This window comes from Podarcis pityusensis (assembly GCF_964106645.2).
Source record: "Podarcis pityusensis genome assembly, chromosome: 2".
Lineage (NCBI taxonomy): Eukaryota > Metazoa > Chordata > Lepidosauria > Squamata > Lacertidae > Podarcis > Podarcis pityusensis.
The window spans coordinates 33,587,213-33,614,461 of NC_138029.1; the positions used below are offsets into that span (position 1 = coordinate 33,587,213).

Below are 27,249 nucleotides of genomic sequence, written 5' to 3' on the forward strand. Positions count from 1 at the left end.
GCATATATAAACAGGGTTTATTATTATTATTATCATTTCATTATGAAATCAGTAGTATTTAGACAAAAGGTGGCTTGTTCTTCTTTTCTAAGGGATCCTTCTTCAGCACTTCAAAGAGGGAAAGCATTCTGCTCACCATTGAATCCAGCAGTCCATAAACCTAAGAACAGGAGTCAAAAAAACTTTCAGGACAAAAGTCTGGACAGCAAAGTCCCAGTAGAAAGGTACACATGAACAAACAGTCAAGTATGGTTTTTCTCAGGTGGTTTTTTTTCTGTGTAGGCATCCCATAACAAACATTCTGTGTGTGTGTGTGAGAGGCATTTTTCAGCCTTTAACAGAGCAACCCTGTACAGTACATGTCTGTTCAGAAGTATGCCCCACTGAATGCTCTGCCTTAATGACCAACTGCAACTGAGGATAACCCTCTACATTAGTGCTGCAGAATTCCATCATCAGTGACAAATTGGAGCAATCCCAACAGCTCCTAAAGCCTCTTTGTTCCATTAGTGTAATGGCTGAGGAAGCTACAAACATATAAACCAGGGGTCAGCAAACTTTTTCAGCAGGGGGCCGGTCTACTGTCCCACAGACCTTGTGGGGGGCCGGACTATATTTTTTCGGGGGGGGGGGATGAAGGAATTCCTATGCCCCACAAATAACCCAGAGATGCATTTTAAATAAAAGCATACATTCTACTCATGTAAAAACACCAGGCAGGCCCCACAAATAACCCAGAGATGCATTTTAAATAAAAGGACACATTCTGGTCATGTAAAAACACGCTGATTCCCGGACCATCCGTGGGCTGGATTTAGAAGGCGATTGGGCCGGATCCGGCCCCTGGGCCTTAGTTTCCTATCTATGATATAAACATATACTATTTGGGGTACATGTAAAGCTGTAGTCCTAGCCTCACCAAACTTGGGAATAAGGCCCACTGAATTCAACAGGACTTTGGAGCAGACATTAGGACTGTGCTGTAACCTGCTGCCCATCTTTCTTTTCAGTGGGCTGAGGAAAGGCTGAAACCTTGCCTCACACAGGTACAAAAGAGGACTGTGCATTTAGAGGCAGGGCGGAATTGTCATTTCAACAGGTTAAGTGCTTCATAAAATTTTGGGAAGTACTCTCTGTCCCATGTTTTCTCTCTCGTGTTTGACCTGCTCAGCTGAAGAAGATGCAACCCCGTATATCATTTTGGCTAGTGGAGGTTGAAGGCAGGTTATCGTGCCTGCTGGCTGTCCTGGGAGATCCTCGAATGGCCCTCAGGTGCTGGTCTAGCCTGCCCTCCTAAGCTAAGATCAGGGGTGAGAAGTGGCAGGAATTAGATGGCCATGAAATGCACACTTGCCCACTGCATACTCAAGTGTGGCTCAGTAGACATGGATAGGATTTTAGGAACAGAGGAAGCTGCCTTATCAGATCATTAGCTTATCTAGCTCAGTTCTGTCTAAACCAACCGGCGGCAGCTCTCCAGGATGTCAGGCAGGAGTCTCTCAAGCTCTTGCAGCCAATCAGAACCCACGGATGTTTGGGTTCCAAAGAACGTTTGCAAACCGGAACACTTACTTCCGGGTTTGCGGCGTTCAGGAGCCAAGACATCTGAGTTCCAGAGCGTTCGGGATCCAAGGTATGACTGTATTTTTATTATTAAATTTCTATACCACCCTTCATTTAGAATATAAAAACAAACAAAAACAATTCCCCCCCAGTTTAAAAGGCCATAGATTGTATTAAAAAGTTATGGTTCTGGCTGAGTTTATTCCAGAATAGCAGCCCTACCCAAATTTCTTTGCTGCCTAGCCCTATGCTGCTAGGAGACAAAAAGTGTAATTATTCCATCGGTCTATCAAGTCTCAAGTCTGAGCACTGAGAAGAAGTCAGTGGGGAGAATCGATTCATGTTTCAGGACTGCCGGAGACACTATTTCTCCCTAATGCCTGTCCTTTGTGTTATCACAGAAGATAACTCTGCTAGATCAGCTTGAGGAAGCAAATGAAAAAGTCACTCTGAACCTGCGGAGAAGGTACCCATTTCAAAAGCAATGCATGCATGAAGGACTCATTATAGAGAAGTTTTAACTTTCATCTCAGGAGCCCGGATTAAACAGTTGCCTGTCTGTCACAAATGCACAGCAAGTTCTAAGCCTGACATCAATTGCCGTATGTTGAAAAGATGGCACAAAATGAAAAAGCAACTGGGAGAAGATGACAAGCAGCCTCATCCTAGACACATTTGTTCAGAAGCAAGGCCCACTAGTTTTAACAGTAAAGGTAAAGGGACCCCTGACCGTTAAGTCCAGTCGTGGAGGACTCTGGCATTGCAGCGCTCATCTCGTTTTACTGGCCGAGGAAGCCGGCGTTTGTCCACAGATAGTTTTTCCGGGTCCTGTGGCCAGCATGATGAATCAGAGCAGCACACGGAAACACCGTTTACCTTCCCACCGGAGTGGTACCTATTTATCTACTTGCACTTTGACATAATTTCAAACTGCTAGATTGGCAGGAGCTGGGACCGAGCATTGGGAGCTAACCCCGTCGCAGGGATTCAAACCGCCAACCTTCTGATCAGCAAGCCCTAGGCTCTGTGGTTTAGACCACAGCGCCACCCGCATTAACAGTAAGGTAAAGGTAAAGGTACCCCTGCCCGTACGGGCCAGTCGTGTCCGACTCTAGGGTTGTGCGCCCATCTCACTTAAGAGGCCGGGGGCCAGCGCTGCCCGGAGACACTTCCGGGTCACGTGGCCAGTGTGACGAAGCTGCTCTGGCGAGCCAGCGGAGCACACGGAAACACCGTTTACCTTCCCGCTAGTAAGCGGTCCCTATTTATCTACTTGCACCCAGGGGTGCTTTCGAACTGCTAGGTTGGCAGGCGCTGGGACCGAGCAACGGGAGCGCACCCCGCCACGGGGATTCAAACCGCCGACCATGCAATCGGCAAGTCCTAGGCGCTGAGGTTTTACCCACAGCGCCACCCGCGTCCCACAGCGCCACCCGCATTAACAGTACATACCTACAAATAACAGGGTTCAGAACTTTAGCTAAAGCAGTAAGGAAATGGACAAAAGGTGACAACGCTGGGCACACCGACTTACTTCGACATAAAGTTTCTCGTGGTACTTTTCCTGCAGGATTGGGTCCACTTGTTCTTGGTGAGCTTCTTGGGCCTCTGACCCTGCAGCTTCCTGTGACGCAGAGACAGACTCCTTTGTCTCCTTTGTGGAACCTCTTGCTTTTCTCTCTTCTTTCAATTTGGCTTTCGTGCTTTTTGGACGTTCCTGTTTAGAAAAAACACAGGTATGATATAGACTATAGAGAGAGCTCGGCGCAAGCTGAGGACATACGTCACATGAACGTCTTCTCATGTGTATTTCCCAGCAAGTTGCATGTCCGAAGGAAACCGCCCTTTCACAGCAAAGAGGCAGCTCTGTTCAGAAGCTCTAAAATCCTTTTCAAATACTTCCTTGGAACCAAGTCCTTCGTTTCCAGCTTTCGTATCTTACAAGAGTCCAGCTATGTACCTCTTTGGCCGCTTTCGCTTTTTCTTTGTCTTTTTCCTTTGCAGCCTTCTTGTCTTCTTTCTGAGGTTTCCGGTCCTCTTTCCCTGTCTTCACGGTAACTGGCTTCACCTCAACTGCGCAGAAAACACAGCAGTTTTGCTAAACTGAACCCTCTTTAGACTAGAAGTGACAACTTTCCATTATTTCACTGGTCACCGTCATCTACTTTTCTTGCCAGGTAACTAGTACCAAGCTCTGAAAAGTCAGGAACATCTGAGATCCTGTTCAACAAACATCATTTGCACATCACCCTAAACCAAACCGTGGCTTAGCATGAACACACGAACATGCAGGCTTCCGGAGCAGAGACTGCAAAGGCTTTGCTCCTCCCTGGTTGTTTCGCTGCTGAGCTGAGCTGACCTACTTGTGATTTGTTTGGAGAACGCTAAACCCAAGTTCAGATGATGCACTACAACAAACCATGGCTTAGTTTAGCTTAGCTCAGCAGCAAAACGACTGGGGAGGAACAAAACAGCTGCAATCTCCTCTCCAAGAGTCCACTTGGTTGCTCATTCATACTAAACTTTTAGCTTCCTGTTAATTATGCTGCTTTGAATATATACTATACCGTATAATATAATATATACTATAATATTTCTTTAAATAATAATATTTCCCAGCCTTTTGACTAAGATCAAGTGTAGTACCTGTTTTTTAAGAACAGATACTACACTTGATCTTAGTCAAAAGAACGGGAAATATAATTATTATTATTTAAAGAAATATTATAGTATGATGAACTTGCAAGCAAGATTTGAAGCATGAGCCACAGGAAAAAAATAGGACTTACTATAATATTGCTTTGATAGAAGAGATAGAAGATAGGGTGTAGTAAAAGGAGAAAAAATAAAATCATTACAGAACAGTCCCCATACAAAATCCATTGAAATTGAAAAGTGTCCCCAGATCCACTAAAAAAAAAATCTGGTAACCTTAATATATATATATATAGATATATATATAGATAGATATATATATATACACACACACCCCGCCCTCCCCAGCCAAGGCCGGGCTCAGGGCGGCTAACAAGCAATAATAAAAACATGTTGAATGAATACAACTTAAAAACAAAATTAAAATACAACATTAAAATATTGAAACGTTAAAATATTAAAATGTAGCCTCATGCCTCATCGCAGGAGGAGAAAGGAAAAGAAAAAAGAAAGAGAGGGAGGGAATCAAATTGGCTCCAAGCCAAAGGCCAGGCGGAACAACTCTGTCTTACAGGCCCTGCAGAAAGAAATCAGATCCTGCAGGGCCCTGGTCTCATGAGGCAGAGCGTTCCACCATGTATACTTTATATTTTACTTTCTTCAGCCATGTTTTATCCTTGATTGTTTCATTTGATGTTTTGATGTAGGTTGTAAACCACTCTGAGATGTTTTTCTTAAAAATATAAAGCATCATAGAAATGAAATTGACAACAACAACAACACTGGCATGACAACCTAGCATGGTAAAAGGTGAAGGAGCCCTGGATGGTTAAAGCCAGAGCGCATGGAAACACCATTTACATTCCCGCCGCACCAGTACCTGTTTATCTACTTGCACTGCCATGCTTTCGAACTGCTAGGTTGACAGGAGCTGGGACAGAGCAACGTTTGTGGGGAATCAAACTGCCAACCTTCTGATTAGCAAGCCCAAGAGGCTCAGTGGATTAGACCACAGTGCCACTCGCATTCCATCCTAGCATGACGAGGTCATTAACTACATAGCTGGATTGGCAGGCTGCACTCCTGGCCTCTCCAGATTCTGCCAAGCTCCACAAAAAGATCTCCGTTGACAGAATAGCTCACCTACTTCCTCCGGAACAATTTCTACGTAAGTATCCTTCTCAGGCATACCAAGCAGCGACCTGAGCACCAGCGAACGGCTCACCAGACCATCAATCACTTCACGCCACAACTGGAAACTGCAATGAAAAAGGAACTAATTTAAGTCTGAGGAGGAGGAGGGGCCTGAGAAAGCAATAGAATGTTGCTACCTGTTTTTCAATGGTTTTTCTCCACCTTCAGAATCAAAGGCAGCCTGAAACTAGCAGGAGCTGCCCCATGTTAACGCGACAAGGCAGGAAAAGGAAGCTCCAAGTGTTGTCACATTCCAACTACCATCAGCTCGGTCCAACTAACTACCCAGCTCAAGTCAATGACCTGGGGCCAGTCACCATCTGTCAGGCCAATCAAGAAGGTTGTTGCAAGGGGCGGGAAATGGAGGAAGGAGAAGAGCAATACAATGCTTCCCTGAACTCCTTGGAAGAAGGGACTGTGGAATAAATAAACAAACCCAACTACATCTAGAATTGGCTTAAGAACGAAGACAACTGTGAGCCACCCAGCACCCCAAAATACCTTTCCTCCTCTTAACATGGATCAACCCACCTGTTGGGAGCCCCAGCTTCTTCTCTACTCTACATAGCATTTGGGTTTGCTTCTGGAGGGGATAACAGAATCGTAGAATTGGGGGACCCCATGGGTCATCTAGTCCAACGCCCTGCAATGCAGGAATCTCAGCTAAAGCATCCATGGCAGATGGTCGTACCACCTCTGCTTAAAGACGTCCAAGGAGAACGTTCCATTGTAGAGCAGCTCTTACTGTCAGAAAGTTCTTATGTTTAGTTGGAATCTCCTTTCTTGTAACTTGAAGCCATTGGTTCATGTCCATTGGTTCATGTCCTACCCTCCCAAGCTTGTTCCCTCTTCCGTGTGACAGTCCTTGAGATATTTGAAGATGGCTATCGTATCTCCTCTCAGTCTCCTCTTTTCCAGCTAAACATACCCAGCTCCTTCAACCGTTCCTCATATGGCTTGGTTTCCAGACCCCTGATCAATTCTAATTTGGCTGACAATGTTACCAGTCAGCTAGCGTAAGGTGTCTGGTGGACAAAATCAATCCTTTACAGCAGTTGTGGGGAGCCTTTGACCTTCCAGATGTTGCTGAACTCCAGCTCCCCTTCTCCCTTGCCACTGGCCATGCTAGTTGGGGTTGATGGGAGTTGGATTTCAGCAACATATCAAGAGCCACAGGGTCCCCCATCCCTGCTTTGCAAGCACCCACAACATACCATATTTGGTAAAGGAGATCTGTCTGAGGCATCACTGGTGGATAACAAAGCTCCAAGGCTGCTTTATTGAGCTGGGCCAGGGCAGCTTCTCGTTCCTCTTCCTCGGGGATTGTCAGCAAAGTCTAACAAGAGAGAAATCACAGCCAACATTTCTCGGTTTAGTAACACCAAATGTTCCTGGCTATCCACGGCCAGACCAAGATCACCATGCCCGGTAGAATGAAAAATTTGGGCAAAAGAGCTGCCCCACCTCTAGCAGCCTCTGTGAAAGTTAATAGCTGGTCTCAGCCTTGTAATGCTTCCACACCTCCAACACTCCCCTGTCCAAGGGAAAGGACCCCTGGATGGTCAAGTCCAGTTAAAGGTGACTATGGGGTTGCAGCGCTCATCTCGCTTTCAGGCCGAGGGAGCTGGCGTTTGTCCACAGACAGCTTTCCGGGTCATGTGGCCAGCATGACTAATCCACTTCTGGTGAAACAGAACAACGTGACGGAAATCAGAGCGCACAGAAAGGCCGTTTACCTTCCCGCCACAGCGGTACTGATCTACTTGCAGTGGCGTGCTTTTGAACTGCCAGGTTGGCAGGAGCTAGGACAGAGCAATGGGAGCTAACCCCGTTGCAGGGATTCGAACCACCAACCTTCTGATCAGCAAGCCCAAGAGACTCAGTGGTTTAGACCACAGCACCACCCGCATCCCTTTACTGAATGACTGAACCACAAGATCTGCATTTGCTGGATACAGGGATTCTCCCTTTTGGCATCCACCTTAAAAAAATGACATGGGACTAAACATATGAAAAGCCATATTTGCATTTGAGTTTCTAATGAAGATAATAGCATTGGAAGTGGGCTGGATCTCTGGAAGCGGGCTGGATCTCTGGAAGCTGGCTTGGAAAATAAAGACAATCACTGGGAAATAGAACTAACGATGCATTGCTCTTCCGGGGTTATTCGTGCAAGCATCTTAAGACAGCATGTTTGTACACACCACATTCCAGTGTCTCAAGTCCTAGACACTGATTCTTCTTTCAATCTAGCTGCCTTCAATAAACGAAAAGTTTGGATATGTTGATAACAAGGCCGAGGCTTTCTAGGAACAGGGCAGAGCCAGGAGAAGTAAGGAACACCCGAATCAAGCACCTGTTTGAAATCAAAGATGGACAGATTCCACTCCACTCGGTTGATGTCCTCCATTCGGTTGACGTCCTCCACATCAGACCTACTCAGCTCGCCGGCCAGCTCCTCCACCATGGACTTCCTCACCGAAGAATCATCTGGGGACACACTCTTACGGGGCAATTCGTCAGGACTCTTCTGCCGAGACTCCCCACCACTCTTGGGTAGAGAGGCTTCTTCTTGGGTAGTGATGCTTTTCCTCATCTCCTCCTCGTATGGAGGAGGATTCATGAGTTTATTCCACAGCTCATATAGCTCCTTTACCACTTGGTGCTGGTAGTACAACTGAAAGCGAGAGAAGATAAGGGAAGAACATAAGAAAAGCCCCTCTGGTCCATCACTCTCTTCTCACCGTAGCCAACCAGATGCTCGTGGGAACCCCAACAAGCAGGACCCCAAAACAAGAGCACCTTCCCTACTTGCAAGGCCCAACAACTGGTATTCAGAAGATAAGGACAGTAAGGAAGGATTAAATACACTATGATATTAACATACTTAAACAGATTCCGATAGATTCCATGATGTAGAAATCCCATTTTAGGATAGAACTTGATATGCCAGCCCAATATAAATAAATAAAAAATGGCTCCCAGATCTGCCATGGGAGTTGTGATGTAGAGTTAACGATTGCTGCTTCAACTATAGGTGGCTCTGTGGCAATGAATCATGTTCTCTTACAATAAAGCTGTTCCTTTGTTAAACAACATCTTGGCCTAGCTTCTTCCCTGAAATCACCTGACAGGAGCAGTATAGAATCACAGAATTGTAGAGCTGGAAGGGACCCCTTGTGATGCAGGAATCTTTTGCCCAACGTGGGGCTCGAAAGCATAACCCCGAGATTTAAGATTCTCATGATTAACAGACTGAGAGTATGCTGGCTAAGTTCTGGAAACAGCAGCTACAGCTCCTCTTAGGGGAGGGGGACTGTGTCACTAAAGTCCACAATCCCTTCAAAGTTCAAAACTCTTCCTTCTAGCCATTAGGCAACAGAAATACAAATGTTCCTCAATAAGGAATGTTGTGAAAAGTCAGTCAGTCTCAGTTTTTAAAGTACAGTGGTACCTCAGGTTAAGTACTTAATTCGTTCCGGAGGTCCGTAGTTAACCTGAAACTGTTCTTAACCAAAAGCACCACTTTAGCTGATGGGGCCTCCTGCTGCCCCGCGCCGTCACAGCACGATTTCTGTTCTCATCCTGAAGCAAAGTTCTTAACCTGAAGCACTATTTCTGGGATAGCGGAGTCATTAACCTGAAGCGTATGTAACCTGAGGTACCACTGTAACATTGAGCCCCGTCCTCCAGGCCTCAGTGACTAAGCCAACAGTCCTGTATACACTTAGATAGGAGTAAGTACCATGTAACTCTGTGGCACACACTTCTAAATAGAGACAGGAGTGCAGCGCATGAACCCTAAAGCTGATTCCTGACATCCTGACCCATAAAAAACCAACAGCACCCTCTCACTCCAAAGCAGAAAGATACCTCTGGGTTCATTCTGTGGAATAGCTCTTCCTCTGTGACATACGCATCGTGAGGAGACCGTGGTCGCTCTGGCACACGGATTCGATCAAGCAGGTCCTTCAGATTCTCTTCCACTATGACAGCAACTTCCCGGGCTTCTAGCTCTTCCTGCGATTTCCAAGAAAAGCACATGGAAGTTTGGGTATGCACATTCCTGTTGCTGAGGAACACGGAGAGATAAATACATAAACATGCAATGTCGCCTCAGGGCGGCAGAAGGAAAGAGGAAGGAAACTCTGCCCTCTGCCACTGCCCAGATGAACAAGGGCTATGGGGAGACTGTTTCTCTCCCTCCCTTCTATTTCAGCATCTCTGCCCAGCCAGCCTCACAATGTCACTGTAAAAGTGTGAGTGGCCCAAGGTCACCTAATGGGCTTCATGAATGAGTGGAGGTTTAAACTCTGGTCTCCCTGGTCCTGGCTGGAAGTTCTGCTTTGGCCTGGAGAGGCAAAAAGGGAACGGTCCATTATAGTCAGCCAAGGAACACCAGCAAGCTAAGTTGCAACTGCTCATGCTGAGCCAGTTGATCACTGTCCCCTTCACTGCAGATCTTTGCCACCTTCTCTTATCACTTGTAAATGTAATCTCCTCCTGGGAGTGTTAAGCCAAGATAAGATCACCTAAAATGTCACTCCTTCCTTGCTGCTCCTACCTCCACACCTTAACTAATCAAGAAGTTTCAATGGTCTGAGGTTCCTTCCAGAAAAGCCCCAAAGATAGCTTGATCTATTTCTCCCCCACGAAACTGGAGGGCAGAATGAAGATGTATTTTTAGAAACCACTTCTCAAGAGATTGAGGACAAACCTTTCCTGACAGGATTGGAAGTCTTTGTTCTTGTTTTTAATTTTTAAGCCCAAGTTGGGCAAAAGTTGATGCTTTTCACTTCAGCAACCAGGAAGCTTTTGGATACTGAAGAGACAAGAGCTGAAGACCCCTTCCTCTCTGGCAAGCCCATCAGGCAAGCCCAGCCCTTCACTCTCCCCCGATACAATAAAGTGTGCTTTTTTTAACTCTGGGGGTGCCAAAATCTGGAGCGCAATCAAGTCTTAATGTCAAAAGATCCAGGGTAACACGTGAGAACTGCAGGCTTGCATGCAAACTGTACACTACGGAAGAGAGGCATAGTCCTGAATCTTTCAGTGACAGTGAAGGACTTGGTGGTGATGGACTCAACTTCCCTCAGGACCAGCCAATATGGCCAATGGTCAGGAATGATGGGAGCCGTAGTTTCCAGCAACACCTGGAGGGTCACAGGCTAACCAACCCTGCTCTAAGGAAATCCCCGATGGCATTCTTTCATCTGTGTGACCATGACAAGGAAGGTATCTTTCCTCGTGGGCAAACAGAATGTGTGCTCAAGCCTACTCATCTCACAAAAGACATCTAACCTTAGAGCACCCGATAACCCACAATGTTCGTAACCCCTGTTTGATTACCTCTATCTCGTTCCTGAGATCAGCTGATATATCTTCATACACAGCAATTCCCCACAGGGTCACTTGCAACATAGCACCTCCTAACAACACAGGACGAGTGCCAAACTCCCAGGATTCTGTGAAGATGCCTGCATTAATCGCCTTGAAGATGAAAGAAAACTTCCTGGTTTCTCTAGGTAGGATAACGCCTAACAGGAACAGAAGGGAACAGGGATGTATTGCAGTTTCCACTGGCAAGGAAACTCCTCTGACAGCCACTTGACACATTGCTTTAGTTTTCATTCACATATCTTCAGATTCATATCCCCCATCTAGCAACAAGCAAGAGTCCTCAAGGCTTTTGCAAGGGTGTAACACGGGCTTGCAAAAAACATGTGTTTGCCACAGTGTGAATTATACAAGCACATGTAGGATGGCCACAGCCCCCTATTTCATGTAGAGGCGCCGCTAAGTGTGCCTTTGTCGTTGTGTAGTGTGCGAAATGGCCCAAGGAGGAATAGAAGGAAGACAGTGATTTCAGTTTATTAGGTGGCCTTTTGCCAGGATACTGCATATAATCTTCATCCTCTGGTGTCAGCCTTCCTCTTAATTTTGTCTTATACATATCATGCTCCTTGGACCGGGACGTATTAGGCAGAGTTCAGCAGAATCGCTTTAGTCAGTGCATAATGACCTGGCCTTGGACAAAACACATCCAACCAACTGCAAACTTTTGACACCAGGCTCTAGGCACAAATGGTCAGTATCCTAACCATCTGGTTGAAGCACACCCATGTGACTCTGCAACCTCCAACAGCTTTTCTTCATTTGGCAGCCAGGAGGATCCCCTTTGCCTCAATGCCTGGCCACAGAAGTAAAGGTAAAGGGACCCCTGACCATTAGGTCCAGTCGTGGCTGACTCTTGGGTTGTGGCGCTCATCTCGCTTTATTGGCCGAGGGAGCCGGCGTACAGCTTCCGGGTCATGTGGCCAGCATGACTAAGCCACTTCTGGCGAACCAGAGCAGCGCACGGAAACGCCATTTACCTTCCCGCCAGAGCGGTACCTATTTATCTACTTGCACTTTGATGTGCTTTCGGACTGCTAGGTTGGCAGGAGCAGGGACTGAGCAACAGGAGCTCACCCCATCGCGGGGATTCAAACCACCGACCTGTGGTTTAACCCACAGCGCCACCCGCGTCCCGGCCGCAGAAGTACCACATGCAAATAGAATGGGTGGAGGGCAGGAGTCACCTAACAAGCACAGTCAGAAGCCCCGTGCAAGGACTTCCATTTGCACATTGTGGCTTTCCCCTGCCCTTCTTGCACTCCCAGAAATTAGCTCTGGGTGGGTTAGGAGAAACACTAGAACAGTGCACAGGGAGGAGTGGAAGTAGGGGAGTCATGTTTGCACAGATGGAATGACTATAAGATCACAACATTGAATTCCACTCTCAGCCTCTCTTCCTCTTTAAGCAGCTAAGATGACCTGCTAGCTACCACCAGGGCACAAAGATGATCAAACTTATTCTTGAGATCAGAACTGTTATGCTCAATTCAACCTCCTAAGGAGGTTCTCCTGCCTGTCTGCCTGCACTTGGCATTTTTATCGATGCTGCAAATGTCGACTGGGGACAGGAGGAGGAATCACCTACCTGATCTGGTGTTGAAGTAAAAATTCTGCATGTCTTTCCTTTTTTTCTCTTGAAAGCTAAAGGGTTGAGGCAGCCTTCGCCAATCATACCAGATGGCAGCCGTGCCGTCATTGCTCACAGTGAGCAGAGATTCAGCTTTCTCACCTACTAGAATTTCAAAGGTGACCCGGGCAGCGATGCCAACTTCACCCTATTGGGCCGAAAGCAAACAAAACATAAGGATGCCAGAAATCGTCAAGTTTGCCTGGGATGACCACACTTCCCTACCCCCCAAAAAACCTTAGCAGCTCAGGGCCAAAGCCAGTGCTGCTTCCTGATTCTGTTACATCTCTTTCAGCAAACAAAAACCCAGAAAATGTGACACCCATGAACATTTTGAACATTCTTCAAAGCACATGGAAAGGATCTGCCTTGGAAGGCAGCTTTTGTTGCATCATTAGGTACCCTTACATGATTACAAACTGAATGGAAACAAGACACAAGGCTAGAGTAGGAGCGGCTAACGAGGTGCCCTTTAAACATTGTGCACTACAACTCTCATCATCCCTCACCCTTAGCCATGCGGGCTGTGACTGATGGGAGTTGGAGTCCCCTAATATCTGGAGGGCAGCATGGATTTGGGGACGATTTTAAAAACCTAGCCTACCTCTTTCCTGCCCTTGTACCTCCGGCTCCTAGAAGCTGTCAGCATGCAACAAATGATCACATGCCCGAAAACAGCTTAAACCGGTCAGCTAGACCAGGTGAGGGTAGCCGATGGGTCTTAAACCCTTGGTGAGTTAGGGACTTCTTGTATCTCCTGCATGCGAAGGCAGGTGGATTGAGTGAATGAGACCAACAGCGGGTCCAACGGTCAAGAAGGCAGTTTCTGCATGTGCTGTAGAGGGAATTGAGGGGCAGATGGGGCTCATCAACCTGGAAAGGCAGCCCATCTAGGACATGGGTAGGCAAACTAAGGACCGGGGGCCAGATCCGGCCCAATCGCCTTCTCAGACGGTCCAGGAATCAGCATGTTTTTACATGAGTAAAAACATGTGTCCTTTTATTTAAAATGCATCTCTGGATTATTTGTGGTGTTTTTACAGAAGTAGAATGTGTGCTTTTACAGTGGTACCTCGGGTTAAGTATTTAATTTGTTCCGGAGGTCCGTTCTTCACCTGAAACTGTTCTTAACCTGAAGCACCACTTTAGCTAATGGGGCCTCCTGCTGCTGCTGCGCTGCCAGCGCACGATTTCTGTTCTCATCCTGAAGCAAAGTTCTTAACCCGAGTTACTATTTCTGGGTTAGCGGAGTCTGTAACCTGAAGCGTATGTAACCTGAGGTACCACTGTATTTAAAATGCATCTCTGGATTATTTGTGGGGCATAGGAATTCGTTCATTCCCCCCCCCCCAAAAAAAAATATATAGTCCGGCCCCCCAAAAGGTCTGAGGGACAGTGGACCAGCCCCCTGCTGAAAAAGTTTGCTGACCCCTGATCTAGGAGAAGGAAAACTCTGACCCTAAACCTCCACTGACTTGAGACTGTACTCATTCGTGAGAAAGGCTTTGGGAGTAAACTGCTCACTGCTTTGCGGGACATCTTTGGGAGAAGAAAAGGCTAAGGAATAAGCCCGACACAAATCCAGAGTGGAGTCCTTAAGGCAGCTGGATGGCATCTTTTACGCTTCCTCTGGCAACTCCTGCAGCCAAGCCGGTGTCAAATGTATTGCTTTCCTTTGCTTTGGACCACATCAGCGAGGCTGAGGGAGGGGTCTTGCCGCCTGGGCAGCCCAGGATCTCCATCCACACTGCCCAGGGCTTGCACCCTGGAGAGGTCACTTTGGTACTGCAAACGCAGCAAGAACAATGCAGGAGGCAGCAGTTCCCTTCCAACGGTTTGACTTCACCCCCAAAGGCGCACTCCCGAGACAGACGGATGCCAACCACGACAAGCCCCCCACCTCTTCAGAAGTGGTGTTGATCCAGCGAGCCGGTTGTTCGCAGAACTTCAGAGATGGGCCCAACACTGGTGCTGAAACCACATCTGGGTACTTTGCTAATGGGTCCCTAATAAATACAGCAAAAAAAAAAAATAATGATGAAAATGAAAATCATTCAAGGTCAATTATGTAGCTCAGCAAGATTTAGTCAATTTTTTTTGTCTCCGATCGGTAATTTCTTCTCTTGGTAACCAAAGTGACCAAAAACTCACTAACTTAAAGAGTTTTCTTAAATGAAGAATTGTTGCGTGCAGGCCACTGCTGGAGGGGTACATACTTTAAATCAAATATGGAGATATATAAGGCATGTCATCAACAGAAGAAGAGGAGAGCCAAGCCCCAACTCACTTTGGGTTTCAGAGCCTGAATGGGTAAAGTAAAATAAAATGGGGAGGGTGTTGCATAGAAGAATTGGAGGGTGGGGAAAAGGTTAAGCGGTCCCTTGCACTCACTAATTCCCCCGCCCTGCAAATACCTGCTGCCCCAGAATGAATGTTTTATGGGAAATACAGTGGTACCCCGCAAGACGAACGCCTCGCAAGACGGAAAACCCACTAGACGAAAGGGTTTTCCGTTTTGGAGGCGCTTCGCAAAACGAATTTCCCTATGGGCTTGCTTCGCAAGACGAAAGCCCATAGGGAAATCTCCGGGACAGCGGGGAAGCGCAGCGCGTCTTCCCCACTGTCCTCGGACCTCCTCCCCCCGCCCGGCATCGAAACGAAGCTCCGATGCCGGGCGGGGGGGGGAACGCTTCCTCCCCCCCCCGCCCGGCATCGGAACGAAGCTCCGATGCCGGGCGGGAGGGGGAACGCCTCCTCCCGCCGCCCGGCATCGGAACGAAGCTCCGGTGCCGGGGGGGGGAACGCCTCCTCCCCCCCGCCCGGCATCGGAACGAAGCTCCGATGCCGGGGGGGGGGGAACGCCTCCTCCCCCCCGCCCGGCATCGGAACGAAGCTCCGATGCCGGGGGGGGGGGAACGCCTCCTCCCGCCGCCCGGCATCGGAACGAAGCTCCAATGCCGGGCGGGGGGGGGGAACGCCTCCTCCCCCCCCCGCCCGGCATCAGAACGAAGCTCCAATGCCGGGCGGGGGGGGACACCTTCTCCCGCCGCCCGGCATCGGATGGCTTTCCTGAAGACTTGGGGTGGGAGGAGGGTTTTCCTTCCCACCGCCAACATTCAGAATGCTGTTCTGAATGTTGGCGGTGGGGAGGAAAAACCCTCCTCCCACGCAAGCCCCGGGAACAGAGGGAAAGCGCTGCGCGCCTTCCCCTCTGTTCCCGTACCTGTCCTGAAGGCTTGCGGTGGGGAGAAAAGCCCTTCTCCGCACCGCCAGCCTGGCAAGCGGTTTCCCTAGGAACGCATTAATTGATTTTCAATGCATTCCTATGGGAAACTGTGCATCGCAAGACGAAAAACTCGCAAGAAGAAAAAACTTGCGGAACGAATCAATTTCGTCTTGCGAGGCACCACTGTACGGGTTTGGAGAAACCATGCTGTCCTCACAAAGTCAGGCTTTGTTCCAGGCCTCTCATCTACCCGCCCTCAGCCAAACACTACTAACCAGTGTTTTTCTTCAGGAAATTCTCTAGTTTCTTCTTCTTCTTCTTCTTCTGCTAAGGAGGACAGACTCTCTGCCGTTACACTGGTGTATGGGTGATTTTTGCTTACAACTTCCAGGCCATCCAGGTCCTTAACTCGAGGGAAAGGGGGTAGGGAGAGAAAATGTGCTGTGATTTGTGTTGGCTTTGTTTCTATTGTTTAAAAGGAAAATCAGAACATCCAAACACAATTTACATTACAAACAAGGGGAAAGCTACCGAGAAGTTATACTTTGGCCTTGTATGAACAGCCTTGCGCATTGAAATTATTGCCGCCATACCGGGTTGTAAAAATCCAGCTTTTCTAAGATATCCTTTAACTCGTTTCGCCGCTGCTTCAGAAAGAGACTCTTCTCCCAGGTGCGATGGAAACTGAGGTATTTTGAAGGTCTGGTACCTGTGGGGAACGCCCAAATGTGACCCACAGATATATACACTCACTGAGCTTTAAGGTTTCTCAATAGAAAATGTGCTCATGAATGCCAAGCTGCGAGCTTAGCTATAGCAGTTTCTGACTGATTCAAGCTGATCTGAACAGAAAATCTAGCTCCCAAGCAGCTTGGAGATTTCTATGGCTTTTCTGGGTACAAACACACAACCCCTCCCTGCACAACCTCATATGAGATAATCAGCAATGGGGGGAAAGCACTCAGATGTGGTGGCACCTAACAGCATGCTGCGATCATTTTCCTCTACAGGAATCTAGCATTCGGGTTTTGCTTTCAGACTTTGGGGGGAGGGCAGTCCATGCAGTTGAGAGGCTGCTGTTTCGCCCCCGGTGGGGCCAATTTGTTGGGGTTGGCTATTCAGTCTTGTATGCTTAAGCCAAGAAATTGTCTCTTTAAAGATATTTAGCACTAGTAGACGCATCAATGGCACAAGACAACTGAAGAAGCCCAGAAAACTGTGCTCAGGGAGTGTGCTATCCGCCAAAGAGACAATTTCTTGGACTACTAGGGCGAAACAGGGATAGAACGCTGGCACTCTGTCTTATTTATTACTTCATATGCTGCTTCATCAGCACCTCACAGCTACCGGGAACAACGTTGAACTTACCCTTTTCTTGAATCTTCTTGAACTTATTTAAAAAACAAAAAAAAAATGAAAAACTGAGTCAAGAAATTGTAAGAACCTAGTAAAATCTGATATTGCAAGTTCACTTTATTTTAGGTATCGGTAGTTTGTAAGTTTTCATGGCACTTTGTAAGTAACTGTCTCTTTCGCACATATTTGATAAATTGTGTAAAATTATTTTTGAACAACTGTGTGAATATTTGTCATCCAACGTGCTGTACGAGTTGCACTATTCCAGGCATAGGCAACCTTTGGCCCTCCAGATGTTTTGGGAATTGTAGTCCAAAACATCTGGAGGGCCAAAGGTTTCCTATGCCTGCTCTAGTCTGTTGCCTGTACACACCTGCTTAATATTAATCCTGGCTGAGAATAGTTGGGACATTCTATCAATGCAGATAAGCGGTCTTCAGAATTTTTTCCGTACTTACCATCTCAGTAGTCCTTGTTAGGGCCCAACGGCAAACAGTGCCGCAGGTGGATGCTGCGCCACTGCCCAAATGAAGGATTACTGCAAGATCACATTTGCAGCAAAGGAACAGGAAATGACTCTACCCCTTTGAAGTCATTCTAGGCAACCTGCCCCCCCCCCCCGGATAGCCCGATAGGCTCATGGTGCCTCACCCATCTCCTTCCAGATGCTGCGAGGTTTGCCAATGTGAGTGACTTCTTCTGGGAAGCCAAGCTCGCTTTGGCCCATTGTCACCGCCAGTCCATTGACCTCATCTCCAATGAGAACAGGCTGGTTCCAGAATTCAGTCCCTACATTGAAGCCCTAGGAAAGAAAGCAGAAGGTCACATAGCTTTGGTTTGGTTTTGCGACACAGGATAAAATGTGGGTGCAACGCGGGGGAAATAAGAACACAAGGTAAGGATACGACTCAGGATTATGAAGAGCTGCTCGGTTTAAGGATGACCAAAGTGACCTCCTGACCTCTTCTTGTTATCTGTAATTACTCTCCATCAAACCCTGCTTTGATATTATCTCTGTATTTATGACCCTGATTTTCTAGTTTACTTTTTAAAAAATCACTCAAAGCAACACAGCCAACGAAAGTTCAAAATCAGTGACGTGAAAAGGCACCAAGGCATATGACAAATCTGATGAAGTAGATATTAAAAACAACTAAATGGTGACTTAATGTTTGCATGTTGAAACAGAAATAAAATGTTGACTGAATGTTAATTATTTATGTTTATGTTACAGAAAATACTGCAGAGTTCTTGTGCCTTTCCCATCTGCCGATCTTACCGTTCTGAAGCTAAGAAGTAACAACAAAGTTCTCATGCAAAGCTGAGCCAAACCATGACTTTGAATGAATGTACAAGCATGCAAGTTCCTGGAGAGGAGGCTGTGACTGTATTGTTTTCTCCTTCCTCCCTGCTGCACTTGCCGTGAGCTAAGCCACGGTTTGCCTTAGTCTGGCTATTTGACCCAAGGCTCATAGTTTGCCTTGCTCCAGAGAAATCACACGTGCTGCTGCAAAGGTTTGCTACAGCTAAACATTTGCCTTCGACATCCGTATTCAACACCTTAATCTTACCATTTGCGGGGATGCATTTGGAGCAATGGTTCAAGCCCAGCTGACTAACTTGCATTCCACCCCCCACCCCCGAATACAGTGGTACCTTGGGTTAAGTACTTAATTCGTTCCAGAGGTCCATTCTTAACCTGAAACTGTTCTTAACCTGAAGCACCACTTTAATTAATGGGACCTCCTGCTACTGCTGTGCCGCCGGAGCCCGATTTCTGTTCTCATCCTGAAGCAAAGTTCTTAACCTGAAGCACTATTTTTGGGTTAGCGGAATGTGTAACCTGAAGTGTATGTAACCTGAAGTGTATGTAATCCAAGGTACCACTGTACTTCGAGGGTGCGTGTGCACAACACGCTAAACTACGCAGACGTGGAATTTGTCACAAGTCTCCTCAAACGTCACCCAAAGTAAGCTATCAAGAACAGTCACCTTTCCGAGGTACAGAAAAGGGAGGCTGCGGTCAATTAGAGTACGCTGTTCCTGGATTTTTCTGTAACTCTCTGCAAAGTTCATCAGCAGCTTGCTTTCCGATTTGTGGAGACATTCTAAAAACAAAACAAACAGGCAGACAGTTGTTCTCGTGCTGTAGGTCAGTCCCGAGGTCTAGGAAATCCACATGGCACGTGCCCTATGCTCTGGGTTATAGCTCCACACTTACAATCACTTATTATTAATTACGGAATATACACCCCACCTTTTCTCCAAGTTGCTCAGAAGGTGGCGTGCACATCTCTACTTTCCCCCCTCCCCAACTCTCAATTTTATCCTCACAACAAGTCCGTGAGGTAGGTTAGGCTGACAGAAAGTGTCCGGCCCCAAAAGTCACACCCAGTGAGCTTGATGGCCGAGTGGGAATTTGCTCCTAGTCCAGTCCTCTACCCACTACACCACACTGTCTCCCTTACTTAAAACCTTCCCTCCAGTCAAAGATAGAAAAGGCACTTGTCAGCACTGGAGTGAGTGCCATCAGCCGCCATCACTAACATGGGTGCATCTAGGTTTATTTGGGAATGCCTGAAACTCGCTTGCTGCAATATTTTATTTACCACACAGCCTTTTCTGCTGCATCCTCCTGAGCATCATGTTGCGGTTCCAGTTCTGAAGGGCCATGTGCTGCTGCGAAGGTGACGGGGCGCTTTTCTTTTCTTCCTCGCGCTTCTCTCTGAACCTCCCCAAAAGTGGGACTGACGCTCCATGAAGTAATTCATCAGGAACTAGTCTTGCTACCTGGGGGAGGAAAAAACAAAAACAGTGATGCAGGCTTTAATTCCCATACAGTGGTACCTTGGGTTAAGAACTTAATTTGTTCTGGAGGTCTGTTCTTAACCTGAAACTGTTCTTAACCTGAGGTACCACTTTAGCTAATGGGGCCTCTGCTGCCACCGCCGCACAATTTCTGTTCTCATCCTGAAGCAAAGTTCTTAACCCAAGGTACTATTTCTGGGTTAGCGGAGTCTGTAACCTGAAGCGTCTGTAACCCGAGGTACCACTGTATAGGGCACAACAGTGAAAAAACAACAATCCTCAAATAGGCAAGATACAGACCTCATGCAATGCACCCACTATTTATTTGTCACATTAAAAGTTTGTGTGACTGCAAACTTTATCACTAATTAATACATAACTCCAGGCAATTCCAGACAGAAGCCTTATATTGCAAACAGGTTGGCCGCATCCAGATGTTCCTGGATCTTTATTGGGCCTGTTATAGCCCAGATTTTTCAGTCACAATCATAGAATTGTAAAGTTGACCTTCATCCTGGTATAGTTCCCCTTTATCACGTACATAGCCCAGGAAGACAACAACAAGAATCCGCTGACAGCAAACAAATCAATATGGTTAACCTGACCCAAAAACCCACCATCTCACACAACTAAACAAATCTCACTACAGCCAACCAAAGGCAACCAACCGCACCCTAGACCGCCCCCAACCTCTCTCCACCAAGGAAATCGAACAAGCAAATAGAAAGAGAACCCGCACAAGTGACGCTCACATGAAACCCCACACATACACTGAGCAGAAGAATAGACGCATTGCCACCCCACCCCACCCACCATTCCCCCCTCCCCTTCTTTCCTTCCCAACCTAATACTGCATGCAACACTAATGTCTCACAACAAATGTAACTGATCTGCAGAAAACACAACTTGAAAAGAGAGACAATGCCCTCCCACCAGATGTCAAAGAGATAAACAACTACCTGACATTTAGAAGACATCTGAAGGCAGCCCTCTTTAGGGAAGTTTTTAATGTGTGACATTTTAATGCATTTTAAATCTTTGTTGGAAGCCGCCCAGAGTAGCTGGCGAAACCCAGCCAGATGGGCGGGGTACAAATAAATTATTATCATCATCATCTAAGAAATTTTTAATTATTATTTTTTAAATAAAAAAATTATAGAATTGTAAGGGACCACAAGGAGGATCCAGTCTAACCCCCTGCAATGCAGGAATCTTTTACCCAATGTGGGGTTCAAACCCACGACCCTGAGATTAAGAGTCCCATTCTCTACCATCATTGCCATTCTGCCACTCATCATCTGCACCAGCGGGCAAAGCCTGATGGAATGTATCTGGAGCAGCAGTAGGTGAGTGATGTGGCTCACCTCAATGAGTCCTTCCCCTGCCTTTTTTCTGTTCTGGGCATGCACAAAGGTATTCATGACTTGTATCCAATCTAAAAGTGTCCCATCTGTGCTAGGTTTTAAGCTTGTGTAACAGGACTCCCCGGGATGTGAGTGGCGCTGTGGGTTAAACCACAGAGCCTAGGGCTTGCCAATCAGATGGTCGGCGATTCGAATCCCCGCGACAGGGTGAGCTCTCCTGATGCATCCTGAATGTATAGCTCCCAGAGGGTCAGAATTCACAGATCACGTGAATGGAGAACAGGGAGATACCACAATGAAATGGAGGCTGGCACCAGCCAAAGGACACACAAGAGCCAAACCAGAATAGAAAGCTCCTAAGAACTTGGTAGGGACCCGGGTGGCGCTGTGGGTTAAACCACAGAGCCTAGGACTTGCCGATCAGAAAGTTGGCGGTTCGAATCACCGCGACGAGGTGAGCTCCCATTACTCGGTCCCTGCTCCTGCCAACCTAGCAGTACGAAAGCACCTCAAAGTGCAAGTAGATAAATAGGTACCGCTCCGGCGGGAAGGTAAACGGCGTTTCCGTGCGCTGCTCTGGTTCGCCAGAAGCGGCTTAGTCATGCTGGCCACATGACCCAGAAGCTGTACACTGGCTCCCTCAGCCAATAAAGTGAGATGAGCACCGCAACCCCAGAGTCGGCCACGGCTGGACCTAATGGTCAGGGGTCCCTTTACAGGACTCCCCACCCTCCTATTCAACCTCTAAATCTGTTCTGGAGGTTCCCCCTAACCCTCCAGAGCAGATTTGAGGAAGGTGTGAGACACATGGGACAGAATGAGAACGTCCTGTTCCAAAAGCATATATCTTTGCTCTGATGAGATGCTTACTTAGTGCTGCATTGGATAAAAGTAGGTCTGTCTGTCTGTCTCTCTCTATATATAACGGAGGAAGTCAGACAAAATCACCAGTAAAATGGCAGGCTTAGAAAGTTTAAACAGCTACATGGTTCTGCTGGCATAAAAAGGTCCTTGAGGGATGCCTGCTCAATCAACCCGCAAAATAATACTACATACATCAGCTGAAACCAACCTGATCCTGTCCTCTTTTTGTAGCTTCTTGCTTGAATTCCTGGAGAGTTCCTAATATGCTATGGGGGAGGATATATCCAAAATTATCAACAACCGGTTCTTCTAGACCTACAACAAAGACAGCAAAACAATAAATCATAGATCAGACCCATTGTATAGGTCAAACCTCAGAAATATTTTTTTAAAAAAGCCAAAACTTCCAACAACTACTCAGGAATTTCCAATAACTAGCATAGGTCACTCTGGAATAAAAACTGAAGATTGACTATACCAGAATATTGCAGTGATTTCTTGGTTTCATCTGAAGTAGTTGGATAAGCAACCAGGAAATATGCCTTCTTCCCAACTTCTTGGGGCTTGGATTTGCGAATGAGGTACTTCTTGGTCACAGGAATTTTCTCTTTCTCTTTCTCTTTCTCTTCTTGAGGCAGTTGTGCAGTACGGAGCTACCGAAACAAAACACAGCCCCAATGAAATGATCACTAGAGTGAAACATGAAACTGGGATCCATGGCAACATTTTTACACGTTCAGGTGGTAAAAGAAATTCTTAGGAGAGAAAAACAAAGAAGGAATTGTAGAGTTGGAAAGGACCTTAGGGTATTGTAGTCCAACACCATGCAATGCAAGAATCTCAACACACAGTTCTGCATCCAATTCAAAACCACACCAGACCCTGCTTGGCTTCACTAATGTGCTAACAGTTTGATTCCTGCACCACTAGGAAGCTACCCTAGCCTTCCACCAAGACTGCTGACATCCTATACCCACCTTTTCCAAGTCTTCCAACTTGATGGCTAGAGCCTGGATCTCATCTCCTTGCAATACACAGCTCACAGGTTCCGGCTCTTCTTGAACCGGAGAGGAAGGCTGCTCATATGTTTTTTGCCTCTTCTTTTCTGAAACACAATTCCTTCATTTTCTACAAAAATTCCATTTCACTCATCAATTTGAAAACATTGTTTAAAGTTTGGTAGAATCGCAGGGCAAAGAAAAAGCATTGCTCCATCCCTAGTGTATATTGGAATCATACAACATTCTGGCTTCAATCCAGATACAGGTCACACTCCTACCCAACAAGACAAGAATATGCATGAGTTGTATGTGGGATGTTGCAAGACTCTTCCTGGCCACTTCAATTCTCCCTTTGCATGAGCAGCTGAACCAGGCATAAGCAAACTCCACCCTCCAGATGTTTGGAACTACAATTCCCATCATCCCTAGCTAACAGGACAAGTGGTCAGGGATGATGGGAATTGTAGTCCCAAACATCTGGAGGGCTGGAATTTGCCTATGCCTGGAACAAACCAGGACCCAGCACTTAACCAGCAGCTTCCTGTTATGGACAAACCCAGAAACTATGGCTTATAGCTTCAAAACAAGGCAGGTAATTTAATCCACGGATTCATATCCAGCCGCATTTCCTAGGGCAAAGCATTCCAACATCTCAGGACAATCACAGAAAAGAAGGGGTTCCTTGTGTCAACCCGCCATGCTTTTTGCAGCTCTCCTGTACAAAAACATGTACCATATGACACATTTAAGCACTGAATTTCTGTGCTTCCTTACAGGAAAGTTTATGCCTTATTAAAGAAGTACATCTCTTTCTACACAGAGACCTGATGGAAGCCACACACTTCTGCCACAGACCTATCCTCTGCACATTGGTTTACTCCCCTTTTAAAGCCAACCAAGCCAGTGATCATTGCCACTTCTTGTGGCAGCGAATTCTGTAAATTAATTCCACACAAAGTGCAGAAGGACTTTCTTTCTACTGTCAGAAATTACTGTAACCGCCAACTGAAAGGCCACTGAATGATGGCCCCACAGTCACTTTGCAGACACACACCCCGGTTAAGATCTCTCACAGGAGAATCAGCACCCTGTTCTCTTACTGTGCTTGACTCTACCACCCTTTTGTTGCCACTTCCTGCCTCTGTGAAGATGGTGATCCCAGGACTGAGATCTCTGGAGCTTTTGCCAGGATATGCCTCAGCTGAAAGGGGCTTAGTTTGAGCAAACACTTAATCCTGGAACTTGTAGAACTTATAGAAAAGTGCAACGATAATGAAGGTTATAGTGCATAAGGCCCAGGTTCAATCCCTGGCAACTCCAAGTTCAGCTGTTTGCACCCCTGACTGCCAGTCATTACGGGTCAACAACGGGAAGGCAACTAACTTCCTATGTTGCTTGAATACAGTGGGACCTCGGGTTAAGAACTTAATTCATTCCGGAGGTCTGTTCTTAACCTGAAACTGTTCTTAACCTGAAGCACCACTTTAGCTAATGGGGCCTGCTGCTGCTACCACACTGCACGGAGCACGATTTCTGTTCTCATCCTGAAGCAAAGTTCTTAACCCGAGGTACTATTTCTGGGTTAGTGGAGTCTGTAACCTGAAGCGTATGTAACCCGAGGTACCACTGTATGCAACTTCTAAGATCAGAGACGGAAGTTCCTAAACGTTCAATACCAGTCTCTTAGAGGGTAAAATACCAGCTATAAGCCCCCATGCCCCATCCCCTCCGTCCCACAGAATCCAACTTCGAGGCCCCCAATAAAATATTTGAAGGGGCCGAGCCCCCCACCCCGGCAAAGTTGATGGGCACTGCCAAATGGTGTGCGCGCGCCATGTTATGTGATCGATTATGCAGGGTGGGGCTTACCTGCCCCGCCACCTCCCTATTTTATTCAAGTTTCGCACCCCTGCCTCCATCCTTCGCCGTGGTATGAAAAATGGCTCTAGAGCGCCCTGCAAGCTCCTCCTGTGGGCACCTTTTGTTTTTGTTTTTAAATTAAATGCTCTCTCCATGACGAGCTTAATGCAAGGCGGCTTCCTTCCCAAGGCGGCTGGGAAACCCAGCCAGATGGGCTGAGTATTGTTATTATTATTATTATTCCCTTTCCTACCGGGGGGCGTTTTACTGGTGCGCGAGTCCTTCTTTCCCGGCTTGTTCATTATGCCCAGGCTCCCTCCAGCTCTCGCTACCCGCGGGAACCGCTACTTTCCCCGCAAAAGCAGGCGCGCGCGCGCCGCCCGCAGCGTTCCCGTCTCCACGGCAACGACTTTTCCTCCAACAGCCCGGCTGGCGGCGGCGGCGGCAGCTCCTCCCCTCTCTCCTCCCCCCCAGGCGGGGCTCGGGGGGGGACCAATTAGGCAGCGGAGAACCACGCCCACACACGCCGATGGAAGGGTGCGGGAGAGGAAGGAAAGCCCGGGTCCCCGGACGCATGCGCAAGGCTCGGCGCACGGGCTCAGTGTTCGGCGCGCGCCGGCGCAGCCGTGCAAAACCCCGTGGCAATAGGTGGGGCGCGCGTGCGGCGAGTCGCGCCGCGCGTGCCTCGCTGAGCAGGTTTTGCAGATCAGCTGTGGAAGCGCGTTGAGCTGCTCTGAGACGCGCTTTGCTGCATAGGCTCCAAGGAAAAAGCACCCGCTGTGTTGCGCGGCAATGCCTGCTAAGTAGTGGCTCCCTGCTTGCCTTCCTGGTTCATTTGTGAATCATAGCGTTGGAAGGGACCCCCAAGTCTCATCTAGTCTAACCCCTGTAGCGCATGAATCCTGCCCACAGTCATCCCGGAGCGAGTTCAGACCTTGTGCTAAACACCAGACGCCACCTTCTCTTTTCTGCTGCTGCTGTTTTTGATGCGCAGCCTCCTCCTCCCCAACCAGATGTCAATGAGAAAAATAATTACCAGACTTTTAGAAGACATCTGAAGGCAGCCCTGTTTAGGGAAGCTTTTAATGTTTAATAGGTTTTTGTATTTTAGTGTTCTATTGGAAGCCGCCCAGAGTGGCTGGGGAAACCCAGCCAGATGGGCGGGGTGTAAATATTATTATTATTATTATTATTATTATTATTACTTCTGCCAGTGGCGAGTTCACACACCAAGGCTCCAGTTGCAAGAGGAGCGGTAGAATAGGATGGCCTTTCTGAACTCCAGAAACACCCAACCGGCTGCCTCCAACTCTGAGCAAATCCCCCTTCCTTTTCACCTTCTAAAAATGGGAAGTAGCAGAGGGTGCGCCGCCCCCGCATGGATGCAAATACGCGAGCAAGTGGTGTCGCCACCGCAGTTCGGGGGTTTTGGTACTTATTCCATTGTTTTCCCCGCCTACTCCATTGAGGCAGGCTTGTTTCTCCATAAACTCGGATATGACGGTGACAGGAAAAGTCCCATTAGTTTACATGTTTACCAAGTGATGTAAAAACGTAAGTGTTGCAGGAGACGCCCAATGAGCTCTTGACAGTCCAAAATAAAATCCCAGCGTAGGAAATGCTACAAGGAAGAACTGGACTGGGAGGACACCCCTCCCCCCCAAAAAATATCTGCCCCCCCCCCCCCGTATTTGAGAATAAACATTTGCTTTAGGATAAGAGTTCTGTTACCTTACTAGCAATTATCATATGCAAAAAAAATAATAATAATAATGGCCAAATCAAGTGATACTGCATTTAAAGAATTACCGGTAACAATTGTTAATTGTGTAGGTGGCTTTAAAAATACAGGTGTGGGAGGCTTGAACACTTTGCTGCCTGCTGTCATTTGTTTTCTGGCAAATTATGCTGTTTTGGGGAGTGAGGGGACCAAAGCATGTATATCAAAATGCCTATAATATTCTTTTTTTTAAGGGGGGGAGAAACTAAAATGGCAAAAGGAGAAAAAAAAGTCATAAACTGATAAACTGTTAGAGGGGAAATCATTGTATGTTGGCCATTTCTTTTCTTCTTTAAACCAAACCACACAGGTTCCCTGCATCAAATTCCATATGGGACAAATTATTTTGTATTTTATAGCTAGAATGTTCGAGCATTTAAATGATGGAATGCTCCTTTGGCTCATCCAGTTTAACTGTACACACATTTCCTTGCTCATATAATAGAAAGTTGTTTTCAGGGGATTATCTGAAAACATGTTCCCTTCTTTCCTTCAGTTAAATCTTGACCATGTTTAGTCAGAAGCAAGTCTTGGTGATTTCTGTTTGAATCTCT

At 47.1% G+C, this 27,249-nt stretch overlaps 1 protein-coding gene across 1 annotated transcript; it reads right to left on the minus strand.

The window, feature by feature from the left end:
* On the minus strand, positions 1-25,349 carry MYCBPAP (MYCBP associated protein). The gene is made up of 19 exons (XM_080993682.1): positions 25,169-25,349; positions 23,032-23,159; positions 22,533-22,707; positions 22,263-22,369; positions 19,628-19,808; positions 19,011-19,126; positions 17,670-17,820; positions 16,256-16,371; positions 15,938-16,065; positions 14,337-14,442; positions 12,395-12,584; positions 10,762-10,949; positions 9,286-9,432; positions 7,769-8,089; positions 6,627-6,748; positions 5,362-5,477; positions 3,524-3,636; positions 3,098-3,280; positions 1-160 (listed from the first exon to the last, which is right to left on the minus strand). Exons 1-19 carry the CDS (start codon positions 25,215-25,217, stop codon positions 59-61), a joined length of 2,739 nt encoding a protein of 912 aa, XP_080849808.1. The 5' UTR covers positions 25,218-25,349; the 3' UTR covers positions 1-58.
* Positions 25,350-27,249: the final 1,900 nt, after the last annotated feature.